A 12,231-nucleotide genomic window follows, 5' to 3' on the forward strand; every position below is an offset into this window, starting at 1 on the left:
GGATTTATGTTATAAGTGAGTACATTTCTCGCCCTCGGTCATTTCTCAACGGATATGTTGTCCATGGGAATTTTTTCCATAGACAACGGACATTTTCGTCCATGTACGGTTACCACAGACATTTCGTCCATGTACGTTTACCCCGGACATTTCGTCAATGGACGTTTCAATTCAGACATTTCGATCATGGTCGTTTCAGCACGGACATTTTGTCCGTGGTCGTTACAGTACGGACATTTCGTACTTTTTGTCCATCAACGTTTGAGTAAGTACATTTCGTCCATGGACGTTTTTTCATTACGGATATTTCCGCCACAACTTTGCAAGCAGGATAGACCGTTTCGGCCAGCAAGTACAAACTACATAATCAGTTAAAAAATCTGATTATTACATTATGATATAAATATTTGATATTGCATGCTTCTGATACAATTTTGCATTTCATTAAAACAGCTACACTATAGTCTATATTTAGATTATGTTAGGTTGAGTAGGTTAGGGTGTGGTTTGGTCAGGTCAATATTAGGTTAGGTTAACTATCAACAAGACCATCTTTAGATGTCATTGTTGTTAATATGTTAAACAATGGTTAGGCAGTGATATGGAAGCTCACTGTTCAGTGTCCTCTTTAGTCAATTTCTTTAACATTGTCACACATTTTTACGTAGATTGCAAATGAATTTAACAAATTTAGATTTAAGAAGAAAAAGACAAGAACTAGTTTACCAATAGCATGGTTAATGAATGGGATGAGATTATTTGTTGTTTTAAGAAAAAGTTAGAGATAATTTTATGGATGTGGATGATAAGTGGTAATGGACTAGTGGCTCGACAAAGAAACTGAAAAAAGTATTGCTAAAAAGAGACAGGCTTATAATAAATATAAGTGCTCGGGTGCATCTAATGACTATGAAAATTATGTATCAATACAGAGACAATAAGGAAAAGAAAACGACAGTACGAAATGAACATCGCTGATAAATCCAAAGAGAATCCCAAAGAATTCTATAGTTACATTAGAGATAAAAAGGTTGTTAGGAATCACATTGGTCCACTATTATCTGCTGACGGTCAACTTGAATATTCAAATGAAGGAATGTGTAATATCTTAAACAATTATTTTAGCTCGGTATTCGTAAACGAAACACCTCAAAGTGAATTCCAAACTGAAACCTGTGAAAAGTCTGGGGTAAACTTACTACGGTAAATATAACAAAAGAAAAAATTAAAAGGTGTATAGATAAACTCAAAGTTAATAAAACACCAGGGCCTGACGGTTGGCATCCAAGAATCTTAAAGGAAATGAAAAATGAGATTGTTGTTCCATTAGAAATTATTTTCAAGAAATTCATCATATCCGGAGATGTCCCAAGAGAATGGAAGCTAGCTAACGTTACTCCCATATTCAAAAAAGGTGACAAAAAGAAACCAAATAACTATAGGCCTATAAGTTTGACTTCAATCGTAGGAAAAATAATGGAAACTATCATCAGAGATGCTATCGAACATCATTTAGAAAGTAACCGTTTGATAAATGATAGCCAGCATGGTTTCAGACGGAAACGTTCTTGCGTAACTAACTTACTCGAATTCTACAAGACAGTTATCTCGAATTATGACAAAAGAAACAATATAGATTTAGTATATCTAGACTTTGCAAAAGCTTTTGATACCGTCCCACACGAAAGACTACTTACTAAATTAGCTTTGCATGGAATAAGTGGTAGCCTATTAGGTTGGACTAGTAATTGGTTGAATGGTCGAAAACAGAGAGTTGTTTTAAATGGAAAAACTTCTGGATGGAAAAGTGTTGCAAGTGGAGTTCCTCAGGGTTCCGTTCTTGGGCCACTTCTATTCATAGTATATATAAATGATATAGACCATGGACTAAAATCTACTGTTTCCAAATTTGCTGATGATACAAAACTGTGCGGAGTGGCAAATGATCACTCAAACCAATTAGATATTCAAGTAGATTTAGATAAATTACAGCAATGGTCTGAAAAGTGGCTAATGAAATTTAACACAAGTAAATGCAAGGTAATGCACATAGGTAAAAATAACAGTAAGTACGATTACAAGTTATTTGGTAATTCGTTAACAAAAGTGGATAGTGAAAAAGATCTCGGCGTAATTATCAGTAACGACCTCAAATCATCCAAGCAGTGTTTTTCAGCCTCTGAGAAAGCAAATAAGATTCTGGGACTGATTGCGCGATCTTTTGATTTCAAAAGTCTATCACTCATTAACAAGCTATATAAATCGTTAGTTCGTCCACATTTGGAATATGCTGTTTCTGTATGGTCACCGAATCTCATTAAAGACATTGACAGACTGGAAAAAGTACAACGGCGAGCCACAAAACTGATTCCAAATATCAAAAATAAATCATACGAAAATCGACTAAAACACATGAATCTGTTTTCCCTAAAAAAGCGTAGACTCAGAGGTGACCAAATTTTCACATTGAATGAGAATCAGACAAGAAACAATGGTCTCAAACTATCCGGAAATAGATTCAATTTAGAAGTAGGTAGAAACAACTTTGCCAACCGTGTAGTAAATGAATGGAATAAACTTCCTGCACAGGTAGTGCAATGTAGTTCAGTTCGAAGCTTTAAGAATCAGTTAGATAAATACCTAAGTAAGATGCTGTAATGATTATAACTTATCTTATATTATTTGTTTTTGTTTTGTTATCATTTGTCTGTCTGATTTTCATTTATTATTAGTTATATGTCAATTTATTATTATTTACTATTTACCTGTTTGTTTATTATTTAACTATACCTATGCATTTATTTATGTATTTTATTTGTTATTCACATTATTATAGTTTTTATTTATTGTTTTATTATTAATATGATTTTTTTTTCGCATCCGACCTAGATATGGATCAAAAGGTCTCCTGTCGGCATGCTCCGCCTTTGTAATCCTTTGTGTAGGCCTAATGGTCTCTTGCAGTCTCCTTCATTCTTATGTTCTAAATAAATCCAACCACAATTCAATAATTGAAATACTGGAGGACTTTCACAGGAGTCACCCAAATAATAAAAATAAAGTGTATCCCTCTCCTATTTCCAGTTACACCAACACATTTCATACAATTCCCGACGATACAATGTCTTCCAAGATGGAAACAATGCGATCCCTGATAACAGGGTCATCCAGCATACCACCGGCCTCTTCTTGGTTCTTTTGGATGACCCCTTCGACGTTTTCGTCACCAAGGTCATCCATGTGGAAACCTTTACCATCTTGTCGAAGAACGGCAACGCTGTAGAAGATACCGAGCAGAAACCCAAAGACTTTTCGACTCTCGTAGTCCTTCTCCAGATCGTCGACCGTAAAGTCTGGTTCCAGCCCTCCGGCCTGGAGTACTCCCTTAAAGACCTCGTAGTATTCCCGAAGGATCTTCGACCTGTGCGTGTGACGAAAGTCCCCTTCAGTACTCGTACACAACACACATACGATGTCGACCGTTGGGGATGACCTCCTCACAAACTGGAAGTCAATGATGACCACTTCTTCTGGAACTCCAGCTTCGTTGTACCTGAAAGATGAATTGGTTGTCTGTCATTTGAAGCACGTCTCACTTCACCTCATATATGCCATGTTGTCCCCTTAATTATCTATCTATCTATATACCAATAAGGTAGCCAAACCAATAGATACACACTTATTCTACTCCCATCCACCACCCTCGTTTCCCTCTCGCCTTAACTTCTACTGGATGAAGGGTGAACCCTGTCACTCACCCACTGCCCTGGGTCAGAAGCAGTGTAGTAACACACAGTATTTTAATCACCTTTATACATACCTGAAAAGGAAATTGTTGGCCCAGCTGTCAGTATGTACTAATGTCTTGATAGATGTGTTCTGAATACCTTCTCTATATAAACTAATGCACTGAGGTTTCAGCACTTCTCTTATGTAGTGAGATGCCTTTTCATAACCTTCTATGTTTTGGGTGGCCTCACCTATGCCACCGATAACCCCTCCGAGTATATCATGATAACTTTCATAGGGGAAATCCTCTTTTTCATAACAATCGAACAAGTAGGGATAAGACTCCAACAAATCCACTTTGGACTTTTCCTGAAGAAGTACTGAAGCTGCATGAAGTCTTGCAAGTTCTCCAAAGACAAGATTACAGTGGGCTTCGTCTAGACCTTGTCTGCAGTCGCGCTTCTTAAAGCCTCGTTCTCGGAGGTCCTCTAAGAAGATAACCTCTTCTCCCTTCTTGGACTGAACAAACAGGCAACGTGGGATGTTGAGAGAACGAAGTCCAGCTCTCCGGAGCTCTTCGTTTAGAACAGGAACGATCTCCGTGTAGAATCCTTGTTCCTTTTCGAAATATTCTTTCAACAGATGGACCGTGTCCGTGTGTTCACTTGGTTTGTTTATTTTGGCCACGTAGCTGACCTGGTGGTCACGTCCGTCAATTTGGTAGTCCACGAGGACTCCGGTCACGTGACTCGTAATACCATCTCCTGCGGCCGTGAAGTTCTTGACTTCGAAGGATTTCAGGACGACGTCCTTTCCCTTGTCGGCTTCCAGACACGCTGCAACGAGGTCCTTAGTAAGGACTTTCTCACCCAGGGTGTCATGTCCGTCCATTGATGGCGGCGACACTGGAAGAGAAAAAGAGAGAGGTGAATACACTAGATGGGATTGCTGTGACGAGGCCCTTAGGAAGGACTTTGTTACTCAGATCTTCATATCCGTCCTTTGATGGCGGCGATACTGCAAGAAAGAAGGAGAGAAAAAAAGAGAGAAATACACAAGATGGGGTGTGCCTAAAAATATACATAGAAGGAATTAATTACAATTGTATAATCAACTCAAAAGTATGACTAAGGACAGAAAATAATATGATACTTATAACAAAGGTCTGGGTACAAGCAGAATGAAATATATGAGGTGCAACGAAACCCTTTGAGTATAGGCTTCTCTCAACCTGAACTCCAGTCAATGACCTAAGAGCAGAGAGGGAAATATGGCATGAGAGAATATAAGGATTTTGGACAGATGTGATATGAATAATCTTGCAGAACCTCGTACACTAAATGTAATTGACCATGACAGAAGAGAGAAAAAATCAAGTTATGAAAAAGAGGAACACAAAGAGAGAGAGAGAAAAGAAGAAAACGACCCACTGACAGAACTAAACTAAGGAGAGGACTACAGACATAAGACGTAAACAGTAAGGAATAGGGATGAAACCACGAACAGCAAATGTGATTGCATAAAGACATCAACATGGAGGAGAAAGGATTACAAAGGAAGAACATGCCGACAGGAGACCTTTTGGTCCATAACTAGATCGGATGTGAGAAATAGTACATACATATACCAAAGGCTTTTTCCCCCTTACACGGGGGGTAGCAAAAAAGAAAAAGGCATATAAATCACTCCCACCCATTTCATTTCTTATATATTCCACCCCCACCACCATAATCCTTCCCAACTACACTCAACAAGATGATCCCTCTGTAACTACTACATTCACACTTGTCCCCCTTTCCTTTGTAAAGCGGAACTATACAGGCACTCTTAAACAAACATTAAATAACCTCACTAGCCAGTCCACCATAACTGTACCACCTTTCTTCAGACATTCTGCATGGCATCCATCCAACCCAGGTGCCTTACCTGCTCTCATCATCTTAACAGCTGCTTTCATTTCATCCTTCCCTATTTCTCCTCCATTTCCCTCACTCATCATTTTCATTTTCTTAGCGCTTCCAACTGCAACTACCTTTCCCTCCCTATCCTCCTTCACATTTAGCAACTCCCTAAAATACTCTGCCTACCTTCCTCTCACTGCTTTCTCTTCCATTATCATCTCTCCATCTGCACCTTTTACCTTTTCTTCTCTACTTGCTTCGCCTCCTCTTCCTCTTTTAATTTCCTTCCAAAACATCTTTTTATTACTTTAAAAAATTTCTGTCATACTCTTTTCCCATTTTACACCTGCTCTCCTCTTTGCTTCCTTTTTTCTTATGCTTAACTTCCTTTCTCTTTACTTTGTACCTCTCATACGATTCCCTCGTCCTAATTTGTAGCCAATCTATGAATGCTTGCTTCTTCTCTACTACACCGTTCTTTGCTTCCTCATCCCACCACTCACTACCCTTCCTTCTATTTCCTCCTGCCCTCCTTGTTCCACACACCATCTTTGTACACCTTATGACTCCCTCATTGAACCATCCCCATTCCTCCTCCACTCCTAGTTCTACTCTATCCTTTACTCTCTCCCACTCCTCTCTCAACTTCTTCTTATACTCATTCTCCTTTTTTTTTCTTCATTTAAGTAGTTCACTCTAAGTACCTCCCTACCTTCTGCACTTTTCCTCTTTCTCCACTCTCAATTTACCTTCCAACAGGAAATGATCTGATATTACCCCACTCTCCCCTTAGATTATGTACATCCTTAACTCTTCCTACCATACTCCTGGTCACCACTATATAGTCCATTAACGCTCTATCTGCCACCCTTCCATCCACCACCCTCTCCCATGTGTACTTATGCTTGACTTTCTTCTTAAACACTGTATTTGCTATCATCAACTCTCTTTCAAGACATATCTCCACCATCAATTCTCCACTACGATTTTTACCTGGAACTCCATACTTCCCAATCACTCTGTCAATTTGTTCATTTCCTACCCTAGCATTTAGGTCTCCCAATACAACTACATTGACATTTCTTCCTAATCCTTCTATGCACTCATTTATATCTACCCAAAAAGCCTCCCTTTCCTCTACGCTCTTTTCACTACCAGGCCCATACGCACTTACAAAAACCCACATCTCCTTTCCCAGCTTCACCTTCATCCACATCAACCTTGATGACACCTCCTTCCACTCCACTACCCGCTTACTTATCTCTTCACTTAGTAGTATAGCCACCCCTTCTCTCCCTCGTCCCCTCTTCACTCCTGAGTACCTCCCAGCTACACTCCCAAACTCACAGTTGCCCTTTCCTTTTATTTTAGTTTCACTCAAAGCCAGTACATCCATCTTTCTTCTCACAAACATACTGCCTATCTCTTCCCTTTTACTCTCATCTGTACCACATCCACGCACATTAAAAGACTCAAACCTTAGGGTACTGGTTGGAAAGCTCCCAGAACCTCATATGCCTTCACTTTCTGTTTTAGTAATATCCCCTTATGGGGCTACAGGTAGTAGGACTCCTAATCCCATCCCCCGGCTTTTTTGTCGCCTTTTACGACTCAAGTGGAAATACTTGGTAGCAGTATTCTTTTGCCCCCACCATAGGGTAGGTAGGCGAAAAAAGGAAATGAATATTCAGAGAAATGGTACAGGACAGTAAGAAGGGATTGGGGGACAGCATAACGGAGGGACAGTCGTAGTATAAAAGTGTCATAATTTCTCTATGTACAGAGTTTTCCTCTATCACAGACAAAATGATGTGTGGCTCTGGTCCGTAGGGGCGCCTCATATAGACCCTAAAGTATCAACTGCATGCTACTCTGCCACAATAACATGCAGCCAATACCCCAATAGATAAATAGGATAAAAAACCGATCCCCTGTGTTCATTCACCACATTTGGAAATCTAATAAATCAATAAATGAACAAATAAACAGAAACACAAAAAATAAATCAACAAATAAACAAATCAATCAGTCAGTCAATTAAACAGTAGATAAATAAGTAAATAGATAATATAGTTTAATAAAAACGGAGACTTGCATTTGGCATCTTTTTTCTCAACTATTTTAAAGAAAAACGCGTAAAGATCACAGCAACATAGGACACAAAATTTAACTCTCAATTACTTGGAAAAGAAGAATCCTTAATGTGAAGATCTCCTGACTGATTATACCTGAGTATCGTACCACTCTGTTATTAAGTTCAGGCCTAGCCTCGATGTTGTGTTATCAGTGCCTGTAAATGGTTGCCAACAGTTACAATGCCAACCCAGATTATACCAAGGAAGTCATGTGCATGTCTATTCATTTTTCATCTGCTTAAAAAAAACAAAAACAAAAAAAAAAACGGTGAAAATGGAATCCATCAAGTTGGTATGAAGTCCTAACTCTTGCTTATCAATTATTTTCTTGAAATGCAAGGGAATATTTCACAACCAAAACTAACTCGAATACTTATAAGTTATGTTATAGCTCTATCATTAAATCAATTATTTTCATTTATTTATTCAGCAGAGGGCTTGTGATCCAATTATGTTATTTAACTGTGATGAAAAAAAATATTAAGAGTTTTTTTTATAAAAAAAAAAATGGGAAGGTTTCAAAAACACACTCACGACTATAGAAAAAAAAAACGTTTTTTTAATCGCGTTTTAAAGAAAAAAAAACTTGTTTTTATGATTTTTTTAATCTCGTCCAAATTTGTTCAGATATTAAATATTTAGTATATAAAAACAGGTGCAAGTATGTTATTCCTCCCTCCACATATGTGCATCTATCTTATTCAAAAAGGCATTAGACAGAGTATAAGAATAAACAAGTAACTGACCATTTTAGTCACTGTCAGATGCTGCAAACCTGCAACAAGTGCAGATACTGTATATGGGCCAGTATGGCTATTGGCTTGCTAGCTTACAAAATTTACCTTTTATCTTGGCATATTCTTCAAAGATTAATCACTCCAATTTCTCATAGTGACCCTGTACGTTGCCTAAACACAGATCCGCCACTTGGACAGTGGAAAAGGGGTCAACATAGTAATGGGGGGGGGGGGAATGTTGTACTCCCTGCCACCCATTAAGGCTCAGAGCTTACTTTCTACCTGACTTTTTGCTCACTATCCCTTAGCTTTAACCTACAATCATGCATAACATAATTGGATCCCAAGCCCTCTGCTGAATAAATAGATGAAAATAATTTATTTAATAATAGGGTTATAACATAACTTATAAGTATACGAGTTAGTTTTGGTTAGTTTGTCACTGCACTCAACACCACTCACAGCTTGAAGCTGGTTGTTAGTCTACCATCGACCACTACATGAACGGATTCCTGTGTTCTCTCTCTCTCTCCTCTGCAACGTATATCAATCGTATTACTTGTCAAATAAGAGTGATAGATGTCATTATTAAGTCGAGAAAAATGTGTCGTCTGCCACACCATTTTGAGTATTTCGCTGTTTGTCACATTTGTTAAGGTAGTTACTATTTAGAAAAAAAAATGTATATGAACAGACACAAAAATGTAATAAAAAAAAAAAGAATACTGGGTGAGTTGCTATTCTTGTCCGAAACATTTTTAAAACTGTGCCAAAACTAAGTGGGGGCAACTGTACATTGTAAAATAAATAAAATGCATCAAAACAAGAAACCACAGAAAATAGAAGTGCCCTAACACCATAGAAAACCTTAAGTGAGGGGTATACTGATTTATTTGATATTCTAACATAGAAAAATTATGGTAATATGGTTCTTTTCCTTGCTGAGTTATCTTAAAACAAAATATGTAAAAAACGAAAATATCCATATTTTTTGGTGTTTTTTTGTTTGCAATTTTTTTTTAAAGCACGTTTTTTTTTTTTTTGTATCTCAAGGACTTATGTATGATTGTAGGTTAATGTTAAGGGCTAGCGAGCAAAAAGTCAGGTAGAAAGTAAACTCTGAGCCTTGATGAGTGGCGGGGAGTATAGCAGTTTCCCCCCATTACTATGTTAACCCCTTTTCCATTGTCTAAGTGGCGGATCTGTGTTTAGGCAACGTCCAGGGTCATTATGGGAAATTGGAGTGTTTAATCTTTGAAGAGTATGCTAAGATAAAAGGTAAATTTTGTAAGGTAGCCAGCCAATAGCCATACTGGCCCATATACAGTATCTACACTTGTTGCAGGTTTGCAGCATCTGACAGTGACTAAAATTGTCAATTACTTGTTTATTCTTATACTCTGTCTAATGCCTCTTTGAATAAGATAGATGCACATATGTGGAGGGATGAATAACATACTTGCACCTGTTTTTATAAACGAAATATTTAATATCTGAACAAATTTGGACGAGATTAAAGAAATCATAATATATATATATATATATATATATATATATATATATATATATATATATATATATATATATATATATATATATATAAAACGCCTGACTGTAGCGTAACCGAGGCTCACTGAGAAAAAGGATGGGTGAGGTGGAGATGCGAAGGATTAAAGGTATGTGGTCTGAGAGGGTGGGGGCACCGGGTGAGATAGTAGAGTTGAGGAAGAAAGCTCGGCTGTTGGAGGACACCAGGTCGGGCTTACACCTGCAATCCATGACCTATGAATGTGGGAAAGTCCGGACCTAGGAACTTCAGCCGGTGACGTATGGTGAGATAATGCAGTTGCCGACTCACTGAGCTGCTGCTGTGCGTTCCAGGACTCCAGGCAGCATGTCTGCAGTTGAAGTCGCCAATGAAGAAGGTTGGGACTTTATATGACATCACCTTGGTAATGTCAACAAAGGGGAGGAAGGGGATACGGGGGAGGGGGGTAGAGGGTACACAGGAGGATGGGACCGCGAATGGTGCTCAACTTGATCGCGAGTATCTGTTTGTAGTGAAATTAATCAAGTATAGTTGCCTGAAGGGACATCCTGGATAGAATACAGACGCCCGAGTACAAAGCAAGACCCCGACCTTGAATCTTGGGGAGAGAGTCGGGGGGCTGGATCACCCAGGGGAGCTAGCCCTCCTCTTTACACCTGGTTGGGTTCTGGGTTTGGGGGTGGGGGGTTGAGGGATTTTGCCTTGGGATGGGGAAGAGGAGGAGGTCTTGGTTTGAGGCAGAGCATTAGAGGGTTGCGCAGGCAGGGAGCGGGTGTTGGGAGCTGACCTCGCCAACGGTTGTCCGGGCTGCGTAGTGTCAGCTGCCTTTCTTTCTCCTTTCCGGGCAGGAGTTGGAGATGGCACTTGAGTCTCGCAGCTTCGCATTCCCTATAGCGATGTCCATCGGAAGCACACTTCGAGCACCTAGTGAGCTTGGGTTGAGGACAGGAACGGGATATGTGCTTTAAAGAGTAGCATATCAGGCATTGCCTGACCTTGGGCTCCTTTACCTCTCTGATTTCTGATGGGGGCAAAAACATGAAACTTATCTTGAGCCCTACCTTAAGAACCTTCTCAAGGTCGGACCTAGATTTTAGAGAGATTCTGACGATGTCAGAGGCCGGAGGCCGGAAGGCGTCGACAAAGTCAACATCCATATTCTTCTCCTTTAAATCACGCAGAATGGTGCCCTTATCTCCGAGCGAGTCAAGGACCATCCTGCCCACGTGCATGGACGTCAATGAGCGAGACGCCATCCGGGCATGAGTCACCTCTGACAAAAAGCACTTGAAAGTTAGTTCTCATGATGAGGGCGCTTTGACGGTAACCCGTAGACGAGGATCAGACACGCCAGAAAAGGAAAAAGAAAGAAAGAGAAGAAGCACCTTCGGAGAAGACGGTATTGACACGAACTTTCGTTAGGCGCTAAGAGAAGAAGGTACAGAAGGCGGGCAGTGTAGTTGTGTATTGACTTAGTCAAATCAAAAGCTTGTTACTAGTGTCTTATGTGTTAGCTGTGACCTAGATGCAGGTACAGCTAAATGTTTGTGTTCTTTCTCTTTTCTACGAAAGCACGTCTCTGAAAACAGAGATCGAATACGTTATTTCGGAAATGTTTGTGTAAATAAATCACATCACTGAGTATCAATGGATATTAAGCACTTTTATGTCTGTGTTTACCCAGAGAGTTTTCACTACTTACGGAGACTGAAGAAGCGTTGCTATTATTGTCGTTATTTGTTGATTGGTTTTAGCGTCAGCAAGAGTGTAGCGATACTTGGGGCGATGCTAGGGGCGATTGGCGGTGAGCTGAAGCGGAGAGACGTCCTACTTTTGTGAGCGCTGTGTTGATTCTGTTTGTTCGTATGATGGTATATATCGGCGGAGAGCTGAAACGTCCGCCCACCAATCAGCGCGCGGGATGCATCCTCTGTCTTCTGGTTGGTAACGACGTTTTCAGGCTGCTGCTGCTGGATATTGATAGCTGTTTTTTTATTGTAAATTAGCACCGCTTCTGTCATCTTAAGTCTTCTGGTGTCGTTATTTCTTTCAATGATGGTGGTGGTGCCTTCCATATGGTGCCTCTTAAGTGCTGGTCCATGCTCGTACAGGTAAGACCGAAAGACGTCTAGAGGAAAATACCATGGACTTCAGTACGCTACTCAGAAATCTGCATCCAG

At 39.7% G+C, this 12,231-nt stretch overlaps 1 protein-coding gene across 2 annotated transcripts; it reads right to left on the minus strand.

Moving 5' to 3' along the window:
- Positions 1-2,005: 2,005 nt before the first annotated feature.
- On the minus strand, positions 2,006-11,896 carry LOC143019743 (uncharacterized). Of its 2 annotated transcripts, none has more exons than XM_076175715.1 (3): positions 11,754-11,896; positions 3,821-4,634; positions 2,006-3,553 (listed from the first exon to the last, which is right to left on the minus strand). In XM_076175715.1, exons 2-3 carry the CDS (start codon positions 4,618-4,620, stop codon positions 3,100-3,102), a joined length of 1,254 nt encoding a protein of 417 aa, XP_076031830.1. In that variant the 5' UTR covers positions 4,621-4,634; positions 11,754-11,896; the 3' UTR covers positions 2,006-3,099. The 2 variants fall into 2 exon arrangements, with proteins under 2 accessions (XP_076031830.1, XP_076031828.1); XM_076175713.1 differs by lacking the exon at positions 11,754-11,896 and adding an exon at positions 7,812-7,991.
- Positions 11,897-12,231: the final 335 nt, after the last annotated feature.

Source organism: Oratosquilla oratoria, chromosome 38 (assembly GCF_046742065.1).
Source record: "Oratosquilla oratoria isolate Oo_2021 chromosome 38, ASM4674206v1, whole genome shotgun sequence".
Taxonomy (NCBI): Eukaryota; Metazoa; Arthropoda; class Malacostraca; order Stomatopoda; family Squillidae; genus Oratosquilla; species Oratosquilla oratoria.